This window comes from Eptatretus burgeri, chromosome 18, assembly GCF_056783735.1.
Source record: "Eptatretus burgeri isolate ZD-2024b chromosome 18, Ebu_testis_v1, whole genome shotgun sequence".
NCBI lineage: Eukaryota > Metazoa > Chordata > Myxini > Myxiniformes > Myxinidae > Eptatretus > Eptatretus burgeri.
In genome coordinates this window covers 41,815,521-41,838,196 of record NC_140978.1, presented here as the reverse complement: position 1 = coordinate 41,838,196, position 22,676 = coordinate 41,815,521, and the positions used below count along the sequence as shown (strand labels likewise).

At 42.7% G+C, this 22,676-nt stretch overlaps 1 protein-coding gene across 4 annotated transcripts in view; it reads left to right on the top strand.

Moving 5' to 3' along the window:
• LOC147008981 (glycine receptor subunit beta-like) overlaps positions 1–18,277 on the top strand; it is a 144,950-nt gene extending 126,673 nt beyond the window's left edge. For 3 of the 4 annotated variants that reach the window (XM_085864645.1, XM_085864646.1, XM_085864647.1), the window contains one exon: positions 17,116–18,277. In XM_085864645.1, coding sequence (XP_085720771.1) covers positions 17,116–17,427 — 312 coding nt within the window. In that variant the 3' untranslated portion in view covers positions 17,428–18,277. The other variant, XM_085864648.1, reaches the window with a different exon arrangement.
• The last annotated feature ends 4,399 nt before the right edge of the window (positions 18,278–22,676 follow it).

Here is a 22,676-nt window from a genome sequence, read left to right as displayed (position 1 = left end):
GACGGAGCAGGAACCACTCGCTCTGAATGACAGAGCACGGACCACTCGCTCTGAATGACGGAGCACGGACCACTCGCTCTGAATGACGGAGCACGGACCACTCGCTCTGAATGACGGAGCACGGACCACTCGCTCTGAATGACGGAGAACGGACCACTCGCTCTGAATGACGGAGCACGAACCACTCACTCTGAATGACGGAGCACAAACCACTCGCTCTGAATGACGGAGCACGAACCATTCGCTCTGAATGACGGAGCACAGACCACTCGCTCTGAATGACGGAGCACGAACCACTCGCTCTGAATGACGGAGCACGAACCACTCGCTCTGAATGACAGAGCACGAACCACGCGCTCTGAATGATCGAGCACGAACCACTTGCTCTGAATGACGGAGCACGAACCACTCGCTCTGAATGACGGAGTTCGAACCACTTGCTCTGAATGACTGAGCACGAACCACTCTCACTGAATGACGGAGCATGAACTCCTTGCTCTGAATGACGTGGCGCAGAAAAAACGTCCACAGTAAGTGAATGATTCACTCGGAATGACATAGCTCGGTACCGCTATCAACTGTAGGGTGCTTGGCAAGTGGCTTAAGCACTCAAGCAAGCACTCCAATTAAATGGTTGATTGGGAATGGCTGGCCAGGCTGTCGCTGAATACCATATATGATCCATTTAACTTTAAAGCAGGACTTCACCGCACACACAGCGGTTAATGAAATAAAATTAATTCGTTCAAATAGTGACTATATCCACAAAAGAGTTGCTGTTTCACGTAAAATAACTCTGGAGACATTGCAACGTTTAATTGCCCAACATTGCAGATAATTCACCATCTTGCCTGCTCGTCAATGCGCCCGTCACGTGGTACATCAGTTCGCGGTCCACGCAAACATTATAACTTCATTTTAAAACATCCGTTTTGCACCAGATTTGCTTTGAATCCTTGGAGAGCACCTCACGTATCCTCCGCAAATATAGACACATCTGGCAGACGCTATGGATAAGCAGTCCCTCTGGGGGACATGGCGTGAGATGAAGTACTGCATGCATTAAATCATATCGCTATCGCTCAATGAAGCAAGTTAATTTAGGCTCATTCGTAAATTTTTTGTTCACTCAATATAATTCTCCCAACAACAGAAAAAGATAAGTTTAATGCTTTAGGAATTTCACATGTTCTTGTGTATATATGGAGAAGGAGGCAACATAGTCTTGCCTGCTTAAAGTAAATAGGTATCTCAGCTGTTATTCGTTTCATTATGTATTTAAATTATCAGATTTCACTCCAGATTTTAACACTTGTTTAGTCCGGACGATGTCCGATCCTCAAAGCCGAAATCGTATTTCGATGATTTACTTTAATTAGTCCGTGAGAGTAGATCGTGGAAAATGGCATTAGATAATGGATGAAATCGGTCCAAGCTCCTAATTTGAAAACTATAGGACCTACAGAAGCGATGTACATGGCGATTCATAGCTATGATGAACAGGCATTCGATATGAGTGAGGAAAGTGAAAAAAATACTTTATCGTTATGAAATCATTGTGGTACCAAGTCGGGACGTGGTTGAGCAGGCCAAAAAACATTGCGGATTCAGACCCCAGCGAGGTTTCCGAGGAAACACCTTCAGACCCCAAAAGGAAGTGGTGACTGAGGATGTGCTTGATGAAGGATATTATTAAATAAAGCCATTAATTATCTTCAAAAGGGTTGTTTTAATTCACCCAAACATCCAATTTTCACTCTTGCACAAGCTTGGAGTTCTCTAAGTATGCATCCAAAGTTTTAGGCCACTTGGTTTCAGGGTTTTGCAGTTATGGAGGAGACACACTGATGCACACTGACACATTTATTGGTGTGTATATATATATATATATATATATATATATATATATATATATATATATATATATATATATATATATATATATATATATATATTGAGATTGTAGAGAAGAGGGCTTGGGAAATTGTGTGCAGTCACTGTATATTCCTGTTCTCTGCCATAGACAAAACAGAACCAAAATTATATAACTGCAATAGACGCTCATGTTTGTGATTCCCGACCAGATAATAAAATGTCGGATTGGCAATTTACAGGCAGGGCATTGTATCACAAAGCGTGACGTTCCTCAGACTGACGTTAAGCCGAGGACCCGTCTGCTAGCCTTAGCCGGTACAGGTTGAAGATTTACTGGTGGCTTTCAATAAACAGTCGGTGAGTTAATGCCATCAGTTTTCCTCAATTCCGAAAAAAATCCTTCTTTCACCTACAATGGGGCACCACATCAGCAGTGCAACCAAATCTAATCAGTTCGGCCTTGTCACATACCAAACCTGTCCACCAAATTTCAGCAAATCCGTGCACAACTTTGAGATGTCCTGCACAGAAACAGACAAAGAAATAAACAGACAGACAGACAGAGAGGGGTAAAAACAACCTCCTTCACCTTCGGTGGCAGAGGTAACAAATAATATCTTGTGTTCAGCAACTTACTCAAACTAAGTAAGTTTTAATTTAGGTAACAGAGTGCAAAAGGAACAGTAGAAAGAGAAGGGGGGGTGACCAATGGCAGAATTGAAGGGAGAGAGAGAGAGAGAGAGAGAGAGAGAGAGAGAGAGAGAGAGAGAGAGAGAGAGAGAGAGAGAGAGAGAGAGAGAGAGAGAGAGAGAGACTTTCACATACAATGAGTGTGGGGAGGAATGGGGGGCAGGAAAGGATTCATGGGGTGGACAAGATGGGTACAGCAGGAAACCCCAAGGTTGGAAAAGTGGAAATTTGGAAGCAGAAGGGATTGGGGTGGGGGTTAATAAGGGTAGAAAAGATAATGGTTTTGGATTGGGGACTATCTGAGATGGTGGTGAACAGCTGTCTTGAAGACCTGGAGGGAAAATGAGCTTGAGGAGAATGTGGAAGTGAATTGCACAGGCGGGAAAAAGAGGAACGAACGAGTGTATGTACATAAGTAGTAATCCGTGGTTTAGGAAGAGTATCGGTGAGCAGTCTTGAAGACCTGCAGGGAATCACGAGATTGCTACACAACAGCGAACTGCTGCCAGTTGATAAAGTCACGTCTTTCTTTCATAAAGTTGCGTGGAGAGTTTCGTCGAAAATGAAAAGCACCGCACAAAAAATGGATCGACATCACAGCACACATCTCATCGAGAAAATATGTTATCCTTTAAGTGGAGAATATTAAATGTGGATAAAAGTCACTTCTTCATTGCTCAAAATCTTCATGATGTGCAGCAAAAGGTGGAAATGAAGTGTTTCAGGATTGGGAGGGAGGGGAGGATGAAGTTGATGCATTTTGAATCAAAATCTGAACTTTGACTTTTGAAAAGGAGAGAACAGTGTCGAACCCTCGAAAGAAGTTGTATAACATTCCGAAGAAAAGTTTTGAGTTGAGTGGGGAGGCGATGCCAGAAACTTAAGATGAATTTAAATTTAAATTTAATAACATTTATTTTATTCTTCAAATTCAATATAATGCAATACAATGCAATACAATTCAATACAATGCAATACAATGCATGAAAAGAGTAACAGAAAAGCACGAGTCCCAGACAACAGATTGCATGCGTTGGGCATGCCTCCCCCCCCTCTCTCTCTGCTGTTTCTCTCTCAGTTTCCCCCCATGGAGTTTCCTTCTATATCCATCTTGTCCACCCTATGCATCCTCTCCTGCTCCCCATTCCTCCCCACACCCATTGTTTGTCCAATTCTCCCTCTATTTTGACCTTCAACTCTACTGTTGGTGTTTCCCCCTCTCTATTTACTGTTCCTTTTGCAACCTGTTACATCCTGATCTGTTCAGGTGTACTTACTCTTCCACGAGCCTCGACTATGTATACAAAACAGAAAATCCTCAAGGAAACCCCAAAAATACACACAAACCCAGACTTCTCAGTTACAAACCTATCATTTTCTTCCTGACAATCATCACAATTCTTTCTGAAACTGCGGAACGTTGAAACGTTTTTTTCCCCTACATATGTTTATGCCCATGTTATGGAGTTAAAACATGGGCAAGAGCAATTTGGGCGCAGCAGTCCATGGGAAAGATGAGCGAGGATGATGCATTAGTTCCTGCGTTAAACGTTGTCCTGTGAGGTTGACCTTTAGCTTGTCGGTCTCGCTGAAAGCTTCTGGGAACCATGTGGTTGGTTGGGGCAGAAAAATATAAAAATAAGTCTCTTAAAACCCCAATTCAGACTCTTTTGCTTTCCCTATGGGGAGTAAGGCCCTCACGCACGCACACACACACACACACACACACACACACACACACGAAGGTGGATGCTTTTTCGACCTGGGAGGGCTCATTCCCACCTTCTGAAGCCCACAAACAGTTAACAACCAACGACACTGGACTTGACTTCGGACAAAAACAACCACAAAGCTTGGAGCTCACTTTGAAGAGGATGCTGGGTACCAGCGACACCATCCTCATGAGTGTGGTTTCCTCTCCACACTCAGCGGAGGAGTTCAGGATGATTTTCCTCCTCCAAATGGATGACAAACTACATCGTTATTCATCCTATAAATACTGAACGTCAAGCAAGGAAGCAGCACTTACCAATTTTACCTGTCTTTTGTATGACTCAACCAGGGTCATAATAGAACTGTCACCCAACCAGAAAGTCAGACAGAATGTTCATAACAATTATGGCACCGAGTCTATTATGTATTCCATGGCGGCAGCAATATCGGGGAGGGGGGGGGGGTAACTCAGTCATGCACTCCAGTGCAATCACACTTCCAGTTCCGCAAAACTCACTCAGCCTCTGAAAATTAGTATCCAGCCTCCGACGCAGACATGGAGAACTACAAACTTTCATTGTGGAGACAAACAGTTGTCCATTTTTGGCAGGACAGGGATTCTAACAAGAAATGACTTGTTCATACCACTCAACTGTTTATCTCACGTCGCAGCAACAATTGTTTTTCGATTTACAGGGAATAACACAACACCCCCTCCTCCTTCAAAACTCTATCGCACATTTTATTGCACATTTCTAGTTGCAATTTTTTTTTTTCCAGAGACAGCTCATTGAGGTAATGTGGCCATTTGTCTGTCAGAGGAAGGCACAAAGAGGCACGGCATGTCAAAAATGACATTTGAAGTTAAAAAAAATAAAAAAGAATTATTTAATTTCAAGCTCTTATTTCCTGTTCCTGTTCTAGTGTCTCCTTTTCATTTTAATTTTGTATACATGGTCGAGGCTCATGGAAGAGCAAGAGAAAATTGGAAGAGAACAAGATGGAAAGGGGGGGGGGGACGGGGCACCAACGGCAGAGTAGAAGTGAGGGTGAGATCAAGGAGGAGGAGAGAAGGATGCTTGGGGTTGAACAAGCTGCACACAAGCTGAATGAGAAACAAGCAAGAAGGGAAAGGGATGGAGAGGATTAAAAAAGAAGACACAAACCAACTAAACAACAAGAGGTGAGAGAGAGAGAGAGAGAGAGAGAGAGAGAGAGAGAGAGAGAGAGAGAGAGAGAGAGAGAGAGAGAGAGAGAGAGAGAGAGAGAGAGAGAGAGAGAGAGAGAGAGAGAGAGAGAGAGAGAGAGAGAGAGAGAGAGAGAGAGAGAGAGAGAGAGAGAGAGAGAGAGAGAGAGAGAGAGAGAGAGAGTGAATCACAACAACCTGGAAAAAAGGAGTGCTGGATCACTTGGGGGTAGAGATCATGAGTATGGATGAGCTGAGGTAGTGGTAAACATCTGTCTTGAAGCACTGAGGGGAAGAATGGGACTGAATAGACTGGCGAAGTTGGTTATGTGGGGAAAGAAAAGAGGAACAAATGAGTGGTGGTGAGCAATGAGCCTGGATTTTGGGAGTTTAACAAGAAGAGTTCTCCAGCCAAGAAGAGTTCTTTTGGGAGTTCTCCAGCCTTGCCCCCCCTGCTCTCTCTGCGATTTGTCCCAACCACATTTCCACAGGGCGCTCAAGGTCCGCCAACAACCCCCTTCTGGTAAAACTACCAAAATCACGAATCACTGCTCATCTTCACTCTTTCATTCCTCTTTTTTCCCGCCTTTGGAATAAACTTCCTCACTCTATTCTTTCCCATTCTTCCCTCCAGGCTTTCAAAACAGCTGTTCACCACCACCTCTTATCTTCCCCCATCCAAATCCTCGATCTTTTCTACCCCCGATAATCCACCCAAGCCCACTTCCTTCAATTCTCCTGCTTTCCTTCCTGAAAGTCCCTTTAATGTCCATCTTCCCCTCGCCATGTTCCCCGTCCCATCCCCATCCCTCTCCCTTCCACAGTTCACCTGTGTCTGTTCCCCAATGTTTTGTCCCTTCCACTCCCGCCCCTCTTGTCTCATGCCTCCTTGCTGTGAGTTGTGTGTTAGCTCTCATACGAGCCTCGACCAAGGTATACAAAAAAAATAAAAATAAAAATAAAAAAAAAGAGGGTTACTACTGGCAGACCACGTGTGCCCTGCAGAAACCTGGGTTCGACGGAGCTAAAAGAGGGCAGAGATTGCAAGACCAAAAAAGGAGGCGGTGGAATACAAAGAGGCCACCAACCTGCCTGCGATGCGAAAGTGCGATCTCAATTCATATCTTAGAATTCATAATTCACTTTATGAATCTTAGTTCATATCCTTTTATGATATCTAATATGGGAATTGGAAATTGGTGTATATTATATTTTTCTTGCTTATATCCTGTGAACACTAGTATATGTGCTATTCTCAGGATGCCAATTTTAATCACATTTTCATTTTTACCTCCGCCACCGAAGGTGAAGGAGGTTATGTTTTCACCTCTCTCTGTCTGTTTGTTACTTGCAAAATCTAAGATTTTTCAAGTATATTGGTTTGTCAATTTTGTTATTCTGTCTGTCTGTCTGTTTGTTTGTCACCTACAGGTCACAATTTTCAACCAGTCTTCACGAAACTTCACCACATGGTTGAGTTTCTCATAATAAAGAACATTATTGTTTTTGAGGTCAGACGGTCAACATAGGCCAAAGGTCAACAACATCCGTGAGATTTCTAAAATCTTCAAATTTCATCCGATTGACTTGGAATTTGAAGAAGATTTGTATTTCAGGTCAGTGAATTCAACGAGCCAATTATTTTTAAAGTCAGCGTGGACCAAAAGGACAACATAGTCCATAGGTCAACAACGAGGGAGGTATTTCTAAAATCCTCAGTTTTCATCTCATTGACTTGAAATTTCAAGAGGATTTGGAAATCAGGTCGCTGGAATTCAACCACCAATTATTTTCGAGGTCAACATTGGCCAAAAGCACAACAGGCTGAATTTCTAAAATTGTCAAATTTCATCTGATTGACTTGAAATTTGAAGAGGATATATATTTCAGGTCGCTTTTTTTTTATTAATTTTTTTTGGGATACATTGTCGAGGTTCGTATAAGAGCTAACACAAAGCACACAGCAATGGGGGGGGGGGCATGAGACAAAAGGGGCGGGAGAGGGAAGGACAAAACAGTGGGGAACAGAGACATTAGGAGATGTGGAAGGGAGAGGAATGGAGAGGGGAACATGAGGTATACAAGATATACAAGATGGACATTACTGAATTCAACCACCAATTGTTTTGTAGGACCACATAGGCCAAAAGGTAAACATAGGCCAAATTATAAAATTGTCAATTTTCATCCGATTCACTTGAGGTTTGAAGATGAGTTGCATATTTGGTCATTGAATTCGACCACCAATTATTTTTGAAGTCAAATTTGTTTTATGGATTTTGCAAGTATCGTGCTATGCATGACGTCTTCTTCTTGCTTGTATATTGTATATTCTTTAGATTTCGTAAGTATATTGATCACTTCCATCCTCTGTGTGTTTTTTGTAGGCACGATAAATCGAGAACGGAAGAAGCTACCAATGTCAAATTACACCACCTGATTCAGGAGCGCGATGGCTCGTGCTGATTAGATTTTGGTCAAAATCGGTCAAAGTCAAGGTCACAGTGAGGTCAAATATTCGATTTTTGATGGTTTGGTACAGATAACTCGAGAACGGAAGAAGCGACCAATGTCAAATTACACCACGTGATTCAGGAGGGTGATAGCTTGTGCCGATTAGATTTTGGTCAAAATCGGTCAAAGTTCAAGGTCACAGTGAGGTCAAAAATTCAATTTTTGATGGTTTGGTGCAGAATCATGGCAGAAACTTCTGGTTTGCATCGCTACCTTCTCCAGAGACAGCTTTTATTCGACAAAGTCAGAGGTCAAGTTGACGATTTCGTAAATACCAGTCTATGACTGCTTGTTTGTTTGTTTGTTTGTAGGCACGATAACTCGAGAACGGAAGAACCTACCAATGTCAAATTACACCACGTGATTCAGGAGGGTGATGGCTAGCGCTGATTAGATTTTGGTCAAAATCGGTCAAAGGTCAAGGTCACAGTGAGGTCAAACATAATTCCGTAAATTCACGTGGAGAAATGGAGTATTTTTGCTTTGCTCGACGTTACGAGTTCGTTTAAAACTTCGATTTTAATTTTGTCTTCGGTTTTTGCGATCGCTTAGGACGCTTAAAACTGGGTTGTAGAAATTCTGGTAAAAATCAGATGTTTTGGAGACGTTTTAAGATTGTATAAAAAATATTTCACTCGCCGCGTCACAGGTCGTCCCATGATACAGTGCGCTCGAGCAGACGCGTCGTTGAGTTACGTTAAGGTATAATTGCGTGGAGAAATGGAGATTTTTGCTTCGGTTGACGTTACGATTTTTGATGGTTAGATACAGAATCATCGTAGAAACTTCTGGCTTGCGTCGCTACCTTCTCTCGAGACAGCTTTTATTAGACAAGGTCAGAGGTCAAGTTGACGATTTCATAAGTACCAGTCTATGACTGCTTGTTACTTACGAAATCTAAAGATTTCGTAAGTATATTGATGACTTCCGTTTGTTTGTTTGTTTGTTTGTGGACACGATAACTCGAGAACGGAAGAAGCTACCAATGTCAAATTACACCACGTGATTCAGGAGGGTGATGGCTAGTGCTGATTAGATTTTGGTCAAAATCGGTCAAAGGTCAAGGTCACAGTGAGGTCAAACATCCAAAATATTCGATTTTTGATGGTTTGGGACACAATCATCGTAGAAACTTCTGGTTTGCCTCGCTACCTTCTCGAGAGACAGCTTTTATTGGACAAGGTCAGAGGTCAAGTTTGACGATTTCATAAGTACCAGTCTATGACTGCTTGTTTATTTGTTTGTCGGTTTCTTTCTTTGTTTCTTTCCTTGTTTGTTTCTTTGTTACTTACGAAATCTTTTGATTTCTTAAGTATATTGATGACTTCCATCCTCTGTTTGTGTGTTTCTTTGTTTGTTTGTTTGTGTGTGTGTTTGTGTGTTTGTTTGTAGGCACGATAACTCGAGAACGGAAGAAGCTACCAATGTCAAATTACAGCACGAGATTCAGGAGGGTGATGGCTAGTGCTGATTAGATTTTGGTCAAAATCGGTCAAAGGTCAAGGTCACAGTGAGGTCAAACATAATTCCGCAAATGAATGTGGAGAAACGGAGTATTTTTGCTTCACTCGATGTTACGAGTTCGTTTTAACTTCGATTTTAATTTTGTCTTCGGTTTTTGTGACCGCTTAGAACGCTTAAAACTCGGTTGTCGAAATTCTGGTAAAAATCGGATGTTTTGGAGACGTTTTAAGATTGTATAAAAAATATTTCACTCGACGCATCATGGGTCGTCATGTGATGCAGTGCGCTCGAGCAGATGCATCGTTGAGTCACGTAAACGTTTTCTGTGTGCGCGCTGATGGTGTTTTTGATAAAGATGGTGTTTAAAAGTCATTTTTTATCCCAATAAAGGTTATCGTTGCATGCCTGACTCGCTTAGCCGTCGGATTATGTAAAGATTGTTGGTGGATGGCCGAATATTACGGTTTTGTGACTTTGATAAAATAATATAAAATAATTGCATGGAGAAATGGAGATTTTTGCTTCGGTCGACGTTACGATCTTTCATGGTTTGGTACAGAATCATTGTAGAAACTTCTGGTTTGCGTCGCTACCTTCTCTGGACACAGCTTTTATTCGACAAGGTCAAAGGTCAAGTTGACGATTTCGTAAGTACCAGTCTATGACTGCTTGTTTGCTTGTTTGTTTGTTTGTCTGCAGGATATCTCAATAAATTGTGAATGGATTCAGATGAAATTTGGTGGGCAGGTTGGGTGTGTGACAAGGAAGAACTGTTTCAATTTTGGTGAAAATCCAAAACTGGATCTGGATCCGATAATTTTAAAATGATGCTTCACCATTGAGAGATGGGGCTAAATTGAGAGATGGGCTAAATAAATAAATAAATGGGGATTTACCATTGGTCACATTCCATATACTTTGAAGTCTGCATTACACAAAAAAGGGAACAAAAACCAGATGCTCTTAACTGCAGTCCTTTTAGCTTGCTCCAAATTATCATCGCGGTTGTAATCAAATCTCTCCTTTTCTCCAATGGCCTGGCGCTCCACTGGTGTTTCAACACTTGTTCCTCCTTCCACTTCTTTCGGCCCCCTTCTTGCCAAGTTTGAGCTTGTATTCAACTTGTTCACCCGTATCCCTATGTGTCCTCCCCTTCCCATGCTCCCATTCTTTCCCTCACCTAAATGTGTTCTCCTTCTTCCATGAGCCTCGACCTTGTAAACAAACAAACAAAAACTCGACAACTGGCATGACGTGATGAAAAGAAGAAAAACAAGAAAAACGATTATAAGCAGAAAAATAAGTAAGACAACATTTTATCAAAAAAAAGAGCTTTCACGAGCGCACAAATCTTGTTTTAATATCCATATCTTTGTCGTCTTCTCTTAATGCACTCTTTGAACAAACTCTTACAAAAACACGATTGCAAATTTCAAAAGTTTCCCCCCCCCCCCCAGTTGAGTTGGAGTTTTGCTTTATGCTCTTTGTGACCTCGGGGCTCGATGGTGTTATTACAACAACTGTAGAAATGAGATGTGATTTTCTGTTAATTATTTCAGCTACACCAGAGAAGCAGCCGAGGACTTTTGAAATAGTGGCCTAATTCAAAAGTTGTGCGTTCATCGCATTAAAATTTGCACTACAATAACAACTGATTCATCAACTACGAGTTCAATTAATGCAGGAACTTAATTACTTTTCACTCACTATCTTTTTATTATCGTTTCTCAAAAACTGTCCTTTCATTACACACCGCACACGAGAAGCGAAAAGCGTGATTAAGTGATTGGTTCACTTTCTGTCCGTCTGTCTGCAAGCATCAGTTTATGATCGAGGAAAAACTTAATTCCAATTGAATGTTTTGTTTTGAACATGAATCGGAACGTGAATCGAAAAACGAATCTGTAGTTGAACAGTTCTTTGGCTCTGAATTTGTCACGGTCGCACGTGCGCACATAAGAGTGAGATCATATTTTACTCCATCTGTGTGTCTGGCAGTCAAACAAAATTGAAAACAATTCCAAGCAGGAAAGTTCCTGTTTTAAGGATGTCACAAAGGACACAAAGAACAGGCACGAAGAACTAATGTAATATGTTGCATAGCATGGCGTAAAAGACGCTGCATCAACAGCGATAAGCTTCAAAAACATTTTTTTTTCTTCTATGACCTATAAAATCTTCATTTTATTTAAAATTCATTAAATACTTTAACATTCGGAAAATAATCGCCCGTTTCACAGTACTTGGACAAAACATGACAGCATATTACATCATCATTACGATCAATCAAATTTGCTGATCGCAGACCCCGCCCATGTCCTTGTTTCTTGAGACTGCATGGAGTAAGGTGTTCGACGAACTTTCTAGTTTGTACAGATATCAGTGCACATGGATGAGCAAAACTACAAATGATAGACGTTTCATTCAGATAGAATGCGTGTTGAACAAATAAGTTCCGTTTGTGGGAATAAGGAAGGTGCTGTGTATTATACGTAGTAGAGATTGGTACGTACTATGTAACAGTGATATGAGGCCTTGAAGAGCAAGAGGGAGGAATGATCAAAGTAATGGAGGTCGATATGGAAGAGCAGAAGTGATTACTCTTGGAATTGAGGGCGAGAGACAAGCGGCAGGATATTTTTGATCGTACTCTTATTTTTCTTTAACCAATCCTTGAGGCACACTAATCGTCATACTCGGTGGCATTGTAGTTCGAGTGTCTGCTCTGAGTCTGTGTAGTCGGCAATTCCATTCCAACCTTGGTGAAGTCATACTAAATACTTTAAAGACATTACGTGCTGCTTCCTTACTTGATGCTCAGCATTTAGAGGATAGAGCATGGACAAACTCAAGGAGTGGGCAACCCTTGGAGAGTGTGGTTTGGGAGGGGCATTTCTACTCGATTGCCACTGACTGTGGAGGGAGATTGCAAGAAAAGCAACGTACACCCAGAATGCCTGGAAAGTTACGTTGCTTCCTCCAAAGTCAACTATGTTTGTTGTTTGTCTGCAGTCAAGTCCTGTGTTATCTGCTTGCTTTATCTGCATGTGTGTATGTATTTTGCTTGACAGCTTTTCCATGAGTCTTGGACCCTGTAATAAAATAAACACAACCTCGAATAATTATACACAATATCTTGTGGGTAATGTGCAGTAATATCTCCCTACAGTTGGATTCTTCCGAAGTATGTATAATTCAACAATACATAATGAAACTAGAACAGCACTCGGTAGAGCACATATCTGCGCCAGTCTGAACAGTTTATGTTTTCTTTCCCACTGATAGTGGGATCTGCATCTTTACAGTTTAACAGTTTATGATCTGCATCTTCACCAAAATCTCATAAATTTGTCCTGGTCACACACACACACCCAACCTCTCTGTCAAGTCACATCTGAATCCGTCCACAACGTTTTGAGATGTCCTGCTCACAAACAGTCAAACAAACAAACAAGAACAAGCAGTCATAGACTGGTACTTACGAAATCGTCAACTTGACCTCTGATCTTGTCTAATAAAAGCTGTCTCTCGAGAAGGTAGGGACGCAAACCAGAAGTTTCTACGATGATTCTGTATCAAACCATCAAAAATCGAATGTTTGACCTCACCGTGACCTTTGACCTATTTTGACCAAAATCTAATCAGCACTAGCCATCACCCTCCTGAATCACGTGGTGTAATTTGACATTGGTAACTTCTTCCGTTCTCAAGTTATCGTGCCTACAAACAAACACACACACACACAAACACAAACACACACACACAAACGAACAAACACACAAACAGATGACGGAAGTCAATAATATACTTACGAAATCTTTAGATTTCGTAAGTAAAAATGCTGTGCATAGCACGATACTTGCAAAATCCAAATATACAATAAGCTTCAAGGTTTTGATTGGTGAACCAATTTGGTGACCCAATATGCAAATTCTGTTCCACCTTGTAGAGTACCCAGCCTCCAGGTGGGTGGTGATTGCGCATTACAGTACTTGATGAAAAAAGTATTGTCTGTATGTTGCAAGAAGACTATAGATGTTTGTGTGGTGTGCATCTAAAGGGGTCTAACGGGTCTGCAGGTCTAGGGTTTCTAAGGGGTGTTAAGGTCTAAAGGGTCTAAGTGGTCCAAAGGGTCTATAGGGGTGTATAATGGTCCATAATGATCTTTCAGGATCTTAAGGGGTCTAAGGAGTTCAAGGGTATTTCCCAATTGTAGTTAGGGTCAAAAGGGGTCCAATGGGTCAAAAGGTCTTAGGGTTAATCGGTCTAAGTGGTTGAAAGTATCAAGGGATCTAAGTGGTCTGAAATGTCTAAGTGGTCTAAAGGGTATGTTTCAACAGTGGTTACAGGTCCAAAGGGTCCAAATGGGTGTATAGGGTCATAGGGGTCTAAGGGTTTAATGTGGTGTGGAGGGTCTTGGGGTTCTAAAGAGTCAAACGGGGTCTATAAGTTATTCGGGGTCTTAGGGGTCTAAATGATCTATGGAGTCTTGGGGTTTTAAAGTGTCTCGTGGGGTCCTAGGGTTCTAACGGGTCTGACAAGGTTTAGCGTCGAGGGGTTCCAAAGGGTCTAAGGGTTCTAAAGGGTTTAAAATGTCTCAGGGGTCCAAAGGTCTAAGGGTTTATTTCAATGGTAGTTTCAGGTTGAAAGAGTCTAAATTCTACAGGAAGTGGTCTTTAGCGTCTAAGTAGTCTAAAGGGGTCTAAAAGGTCCAAACAGGGTTTAATTGGTCTAAAGATCTCAGGGTCAAAGGGTGTAAAGGTCTTCAGGAGTCCAAAGGATATAAAAGGTCGAAAGTATCTAAATTTGGGTCAAAAGGGTCAAAAGTGAACTTAAGAGTCAAAGGGGGTATAAAGAGTCTAAAAGGTCTAAAATGGTCTAAAGAGGTCTAAAAGGCATAAAAGGTCCAAAAGGTGCAAGAGCTCGAAAGGTCTAAATATCTAAAAGGTATGTTTCAATAGGCCGGAATTAAGACATAGTCAAGGTCCAAGAAGAGTAATTAATAGACATACTCGTTCAAACAGAATCATCGTAGAAACTTCTGGTTTGCGTCGCTACCTTCTCGAGAGACAGCTTTTATTAGACAAGGTCAGAGGTCCAACTCACATTCAAACAGAACATAATTAATAGACATACTCACATCGGTCAACCAAGTCTTCACCTCGATGAGGGTTCACCGTACACCCATGTTTTTCGACTTTATATACACTATACAGTATATGTATTGATATTCACATCAATCGAATGAAAATTGACGATTTATGTGCCCTTGGCCTTTTTGACTTTTTGACATATTGATCTCAAAACAATAGGCTTCCAGCTTGTCGCTACCTCTCTTCGGTGGTTAAGTTTCGTGAAGATCGGAGTAAAAAATGTGACCTGTAGGCGATTTACATACAAAGAAAGTCAGTTTGACAGACAGACAGACACAGACCAGACCAACCAACATACCTGCAAATCTTCAAGTTTTGCAAGTAATAAACTAGAATGGCATCGGTAGAGCACATACCTCCACCAGGCTGAATAGTTTACCTTTTGTATCCCACTGATATTCCGGATCTGGATCCGGACTTTAACCAAAATTGAACCGGTTCATCCTTGTTACATACCAAACCTGTCCACCAAGTTTCATCCGAATCCAGCAATAACTTTTTAAGATATCTCCCTCACAGACAGACAAAGACAAACGGGAGAAAACATAACCTCCATCCATCTTCGGTGGCGGAGGTAATAACTTGTCTTATCCAGGTGAAGTACATGAACTCTTGGATCAATAAGCGATGTAAAGAGTGAAAAACGTCAAACTGTTTTTCTGCATCGACAATCAAAATTCGCTTCATATCACATATACAAGGCAAGCAGCTCAGCATGCAAGTCTCTCACCATATACCAGCCAAGAATTGCTCCCGTAGAAGAAAAGAGATGCCCTTTTGTTTTGTACTATGCAAATATACTGTCACACCTATTAGAAAGAGCAAGCATCCAATTTAGTAAATTCTGCTGTTTCTGGAAAACCTTTGCTGCAGATGGTAAACAAAGTGATTGCACAAGATGCAAAAACTGTCTTAATTAAAAAAAGTAAAACGTATACGATGGGTACATACGGTATAATGTCCTTCCATAATGAGGAAATGACATTGCAACCACCAACGGAAGATCTCGGTCTCTGGTGATTCACCTGCAAATGACCTGCAAGGGCATTTATGTGCTCCTCTGTCAGCAAATTCCCATGCATGTTGACTTAGAACGCTTCCAGGACGGAATTCCTGCTCCGTTGACGATTCCGAGTGGGCCGGGATGCTTGTGGAGACTGCACATTGCCATCTGCTTCGTGTCGAGTCATGGCGAGCCGGGTACAGGTAATGGTGGTACAATAGTGTGTTTAGAGTGCAGTTGTAATATTTTTAGACTAAACAGGCCTCGCCAATTTCATGCCATTAAAAAAAAAAAGTAATAATAAAGCATGCATTTGGAAGGTGTTGTCATGCGTCTCACTTCGGTAATCGCCCTTCGACAATCTTCCAAATTCTCGAATCTCGAACATTCTGAACAATCCTGTGACTTCTGCTGTTCCTTGCATTCTCCTTCCATGCATAGCATTGTGGAGCCGTCTCACGTGTTCTTACTCACTTGTGAACGTTAAAAAGGCCTCATTGTATCCTTCAGAAAGAGTCGGCCGTCACGTACCGGTGCCCTACCCTGATTGCAAATTCCCTGCACAATTGCTTGAACCCAGAGGAGAGATGGGCACTGCTAAAACCTCACAAGGGAAAAAGCTAAGATGGCAGCTCAATGACCTAGCGGTCAAGGAAGAGATGTAGGACGAGGGCAATACGGAGGCAATGGAAAAGAAAAAAAAAAAAAAAACAGAAAACCTCATCTTCAAAAAGTATGCTTTTGTTGAAAGTTTCTAAAATGTTATTTGTAATGTCATGTATCGATTCTTCCACCACAAATAGAACTCACAGGATTGTAGGATAAGCTGTAGATGCGGCTGTTTTGTATTCACCACTACCGTCGTTTCTGTCGAGTGCATTCAATATTTCCAAGAACCAAGGTTGGAAAGAATGCTTTGGCTTTGGAACATTTAAGGATCCCGACATATTGCGTGGGAAAGAGAGGGTTAAATGAGGAAAGAGGATGAGAAGGGGAAAGAGTGGGTCGGGTCGTTAGGTGATAGGACGGAAAAATAGGAATGGGATTTGGGGTCGTTGTAGTTAAGGGAGGGAAAGGTAATTTGAACATGTGTCAAGGGGTTGGGGGGGAGGAATGGTTGCACATGCAATATCCATGGATTAAAAACCCAAATGTATTCAAAGAAATTTGATAATCAACAAGGAAGCCAATTATCTCATCTTGATGGAAATTTAATAGTCCAAGTCTCGTTTTGAGTGACTGTTTGCCGATATTATGATGTCAAAGCTCAGGTTGTGATCTCCTTGGTGAATACAATCCTGGAGAATTGATTCAAAACCCGAGAGTTAGAGTTTGGGACAAATGTGACCACACAAGGGAGACCCATTATGTGACTGCCTAAACGAGTACTCTCTCTTGGAGAGTCAATGGAAAGCAAGCGAGAGAACACCTGGTGGATTTACCCAAAATCACCTTCTCTTTGCTCCCTTGCCCACTCCATCCCGGAACCCTACCCTTGTACCCCCCCCCCCCATCAGGGTGCTGAAGCACGCTACAAGCGAGTGTGTATGTCACTCTCTGACCTGCGCACGCCTGACTTCAGCATTGTGGGAAGCCTGCCGCAAGACTTCAAACTCACCAACTATGACTGCTATGGACAGCCCGTGCGGAGCACGACACGAACAAATGGTCACGCTCACTCCAGCGGCACGACGCGGCGCACGAGACGAGAACGGCCAGCCAAAGCGGTCATTCCTCCAGCCGCGAAACAGGTCGATCATTACTCGCGAGTGCTTTTCCCACTCTGCTTCTTCCTTTTCAACATCATCTACTGGTCCGTTTACTTATGAAAGCAAGAAGCGGATCGGTTTTTAACGGCCGCCTCCGTCGGCATCTTTTGCCTTCACATTGAACGGATGTCCTTTCGAATGCAGCGAGAGCTGGAATTAAATCATTCTGGAGCCAATTCGATCATCGAGCCCAGGAACACGACTCGGGCGCACGCCAGCAAAAATGCCGCAATCGTTCGTTTCACAAGTATCACCGATAATGCCGAGACCGCGTTTCTTCCATTGTAGTGTTGTGTGAATCGATTGTTTGACGTCACAATGGTGAATCCAATTGCTAACACCCATCAAGGAGAAAAGCCAAATGCACTAAACATGCATACAATTACAAAGCACACTCCCTTATAGGACACAGCAGGACAGATTTTAATACTTTGGAACGTTTCTTCCAATTCCGGAATGACTTCGTATTCTCGCAACCTCAGATGCACACTGATGCTCTTACAAGGATGATCACATGACCAGCACAGCGTCATACGCTGTCTTTGCGTGAAGCCAGGTCGATGCATATTTGTATACGTCGTGAAATTTTACACAGGCTTGCCAATGATTATACCCTGTGTGTATTTCCAATGCCAATACAGCATTTCACATCTGTGTGCACGCTGTGGTCGATAGTATTATTCAGAGCATGTTATTTTAACTGATATTTGTAATGTAAACATGAAAATCGTGCTACGAAGCATTTACTTGTAATGAGCCTTTTGTTTATTCTAAATTTTCATTGTTGTTTGCACTTGCTTCACTTAAGCTGAGCATTTGATGGCGGCATTCTGTTCGGAACATTGAGCATTAGACCATAGTTTTTTTTTTTAAGTATTTCTGCATAAAACTTTATGGAGTGCTGTTTCTCAAACGCATCGCCAATGTTGGGCTCCGTTGATTTGAATCGTGCATCTACTGTTCGTCACAAATGAAGGAAATTAATGGCCGTTGCAGAGGGCATTGCTGCAATGAGGCAAAGACACGCAACGGAGTGAGTGTAACAAACTGGGATGCCAAGAGAATCAGAAAAGAAAGCTAGAATGTAGAGAGGGAGAAAGAGATAGAGATAGAGAGACAGAGAGAGAGACATAGAGAGAGACAGAGAGAGAGAGAGAGAGAGAGAGAGAGAGAGAGAGAGAGAGAGAGAGAGAGAGAGAGAGAGAGAGAGAGAGAGAGAGAGAGAGAGAGAGAGAGAATGAAGAATGACTGCAGTAAGTTGGAGAAGACATAGACTGCATCAGTGGATGAACTGTGATAACCATCATGTCTGGCATACAAAGAGGCATACAAGACCACATTGCTTAGAAGATGTGTCGTCACAAAGACATCCTTCCTTGGGTCACGAACAGCATAAGATGACTCATAAAGAAACAAGATGGACTATATAAGAAGTGTAGGAAACTCAAGAGGAGTGGTGTTGGTCCTACACCACATGTCATCGAAAAGCAGATGTAAAAATTAAAAATATATATTAAATTCAGGCTATTTTGAGAAAAGCATACTGAAATTACATGGAATGAATCTTCACACCCGATGAAAACTCAAATCTGGAGGCATGAAAAGTTTTTGGAGATTCGTCAAATTTAACAAATCTGATCTCAATAGAATCGCTCGACTCAAATTTGAGGGCAAGATAGTGACAGACCCTGCTGAAAAAACGAACACCTTAAACCGACAATTCAAGAAGGTCTTCACGAAGGAAAACTCCAGTTCCACGTGATCTCATCCCTGCAATCTCTCTCCCCTTTATGATCCCGTGCCTGAGATGATGATAATAACCGAAGGTACCGTACAAGGAAGATGCTGGAAAAACCGAAGCCCGACAATGCTCCGAGTCCACATGACACGACAGCATGTGTCTTGAAGAACCTGAAAGTGTCATTGCTCCAATCTTGTTTGACATCTTCAAGAAATCCGAGGAGACTGCTGAGGTACGTGATGGTTCGGTTCAAAAAATGTTTTGCCCGTCTACAAGAAGATGGACAAGTCTGATCCAGAGTACGACTGACTGATATCCCTTCCATGCACCTCGCTTAGGTTTATGGACCACATCCGTGAGTCAAATTATGAGACATGCCACCAGTCAACATCCTTTACTCTCTCAAAGATGGGTTTAGGGGTAACATGTCCTGTGAGCTATAGCTGCTCGGATTCATTAGCGATCTTACAAACAACATGCAGTAAGGCAAGCGGATGGATGTTCTTGTTTCAGTAAGGCTTTTGATAAAGTTGGTCACAAGAGGTTACTCCAAAAGCTTAATTATTATGGAGTAAAAGGTTGCAAACATGTATGAATCTCCAACTTCCTCCCGAACAAGAGATAACAGGTGGTTCTTGATGTCTCTGAATCGGTCGAGATAGAGGTTGGATCTGGAGTACCACAGGGATCAATACTTGGACTGTGCTTCCTGTACTATATTAACAACCTGCTGATAATGTAACATCAGTTGTATGACTGCTGTTTGCAGTTGATGCCAAAATCTGAGTGTTCAAACAATCTCAAACAAGATGTCACCCAATGACACGATGATGTCAACAAATTGGTGGCATGGGTTGCAGACTGCATGATGAACACCCAAAAGTGCAAAGTTATCATACTTACCAGAAACTTACTTTTCTTAAAAACCTGCTCCTCTGCTCTTGCTCACCCACTCTCTGTTATATTCACCCTATCATTTGCCCAAGGTCATCTGCCATCTGCTTGGAAATCAGCAAACATCACTGCCCTGCATAAAAAAGGTGCAAAAACAGATCCCTGCAACTACAGACCAATCAGCCCTCTCCCAATAATCAGCAAGGTTATGGAATCCATCATTGCTTCAGATATTAAATCCTTCCGCTTTTCCAAGGCTTGATTTCCGATCATCAATTTGGTTTCAGACCAGGTCACTCTCCCCTGGATATGCTGCTTCTGCTCTCCCAACAATGGATGGAGGTCCTCAATGCCGGACAAGAAATTAGAGCCATATCCCGAGACATATCACGTGCTTTTGACATGGTCTGGCACCCTGCCCTGCTCACCAAACTCTTTACCTATGGTATCCAAGGCCATCTCTACTCATGGGTCGCAGACTTCCTCTCCTGTCGCAGTCAACGTGTGGCCCTAAATGGAGTTCTTTCATCCCCTCTTCCCCGTCCAGCCTGGAGTTCCTCAAGGCAGTGTTCCGGACCCTGTTCTTTTTTCTGGTTTTCATCAATGATCTCTTTGACTCCTGGAAAATCCTCTTTTTCTCTTTTCCGATGACTCTACTCTCTGCCATACCATCTGTCATCACTCAGACCGGCAAGCAGCAGCTTCTTCGCTCACTGCAGATCTGGGTAAAATCACATACTGGTCCAACACGTGGAACACGTCTTTCAATCCGGACAAATCTCACACTCTCACTTTGTCTCTCCGAAAGGACCGTTTGGAAAACCTCCCCCATCTACTTTCTCAACAATCATCTGGAAGAAGTCCTTTCTTTCAAGCTTCTGGGTCTCACTATCTACGATGATCTTTCCTGGAAAGGCCACATTTCAAACTTGGCCTACGAAGCCAGTCGCCGATTGGGAATCCTCTGATGTGCAAAGTCCTTCCTCGGCCCACCTGAGCTCCTGACCACAAACAAAGCTTTCGTCCACAGCCTGATGGAGTACTGCTCTCCCCTCTGGGCTGGTGCTTCTGCCTCCCACCTTTCTCGGCTTCACGCTGTGGTAACCAAGGCATTTCGGATCATTGGCATCTCCCGCGATGAGGCCGAGTCTTTGGGCCTCTCACTCTCTCACTGCAGGCAAGTCTTTCTGTCTTCTACAGTCTCCTCTCTGGTCTCGCCCCCCCCCCGCTCTGTCTGCAATTTGTCCCCACCATATTTCCGCAGGGCGCTCGAGATCCGCCAACAACCGCCATTTGGTAAAACGACCAAAATAACGAATCACTGCTCACCTTCACTCTTTCATTCCTCTTTTTCCCCACCTTTGGAATAAACTCCCTCACGCTGTTCAATCCCATTATTCCCTCCAGGCCTTCAAAACAGGTGTTCACTACCACCTCTTCTCGTCCCACATACAAATCCTCGATCTTTTCTACCCCCGTTAATCCACCCCAAACCTACCTCCTTCAAATTCCCTGCTTTCCTTCCTGAAAGTCCCTGTAATGTCCATCTTGAATACCCCGTGTTCCCCGTCCCATCCCTCTCCCTTCCACAGCTGTCCTTATGTCTCTGTTCCCCACTGGTTTTGTCCTTCCCACTCCCGCCCCTCTTGTCTCATGTCCCCCTTGCTGTGCGTTGTGTGTTAGCTCTCATATGAGCCTCGACAAGGAAAAGAAAAACTAAAAACAAACAAACAAACAAAAAAACCCAGACTCGTCAAGAACACCAGTATACCCTGAACAATACCATGTTGCAATCGTTTGTGACTTCCACCAAGTATCTTGGTATTACCATCACCTCTGACCTCAAATGGAATGAGCACTTCACAAATGTATGTCAGAAAGCTCACAACACCTTTGCTTTCCTGATATGGAACTTGCCCATCAACTCCACAAACCTGAAGGCAAAATCCACCAAAGCCCTCTTCAGACCTCTGATAGAATATGGAGCTACGACATTTGATACAAAGATGAGCAGCCAGATACAAACTAAATTCGGACCATAGTACTTCTACTTTGTTAGCAATTCTCGACCACTTGGCTGGACATCGCTTCAACAAGAGAGAGAAAACCTCAGTTTGGATATACACAAGATACCCAACAACCGAGTCATCTTTGACAGTAATCCGTACATCACTTCTGTAGGAAAACCAACAAGGCATGTACATGATTACAATATTCCACAATCGAGAACTGATTATCATAAATATTTCTTTCCAGTCCGGGAACTGAGGGGGTGTGTAGCATTAGGATTCTCATGTGTGTACAATGTGTGAACGTCTTCATAGTTGTGGAGGAAGTCTGGGAAGGGTTCGAAACAGCAAAGTGCTTACCTTGTGTAGGCCTTCATTGGTTGTTTTATGCATCTTCTTTGGCGAGAGGAGTGTGGGAGGTGCCAATTATTTATATAATCCGAGCCACCTGGCTTTTGTTGATTCGGTGAAAGCTGATTGGTGATTCCTTCCATTCACAGGTGAGAGATGTGGGTGGGTCTTTATTACAGTGCGTGCGCTGTATACAATTGCACAGAGTTTGAAATGTCCCCGGTGTCCCCCCCCCACCTCGTGCCTCAAGTGAGCCAATGACGGCCGTCCGGTAGATGGCAGCGCGTAACCTAGACGGAAATGACAATTGACGG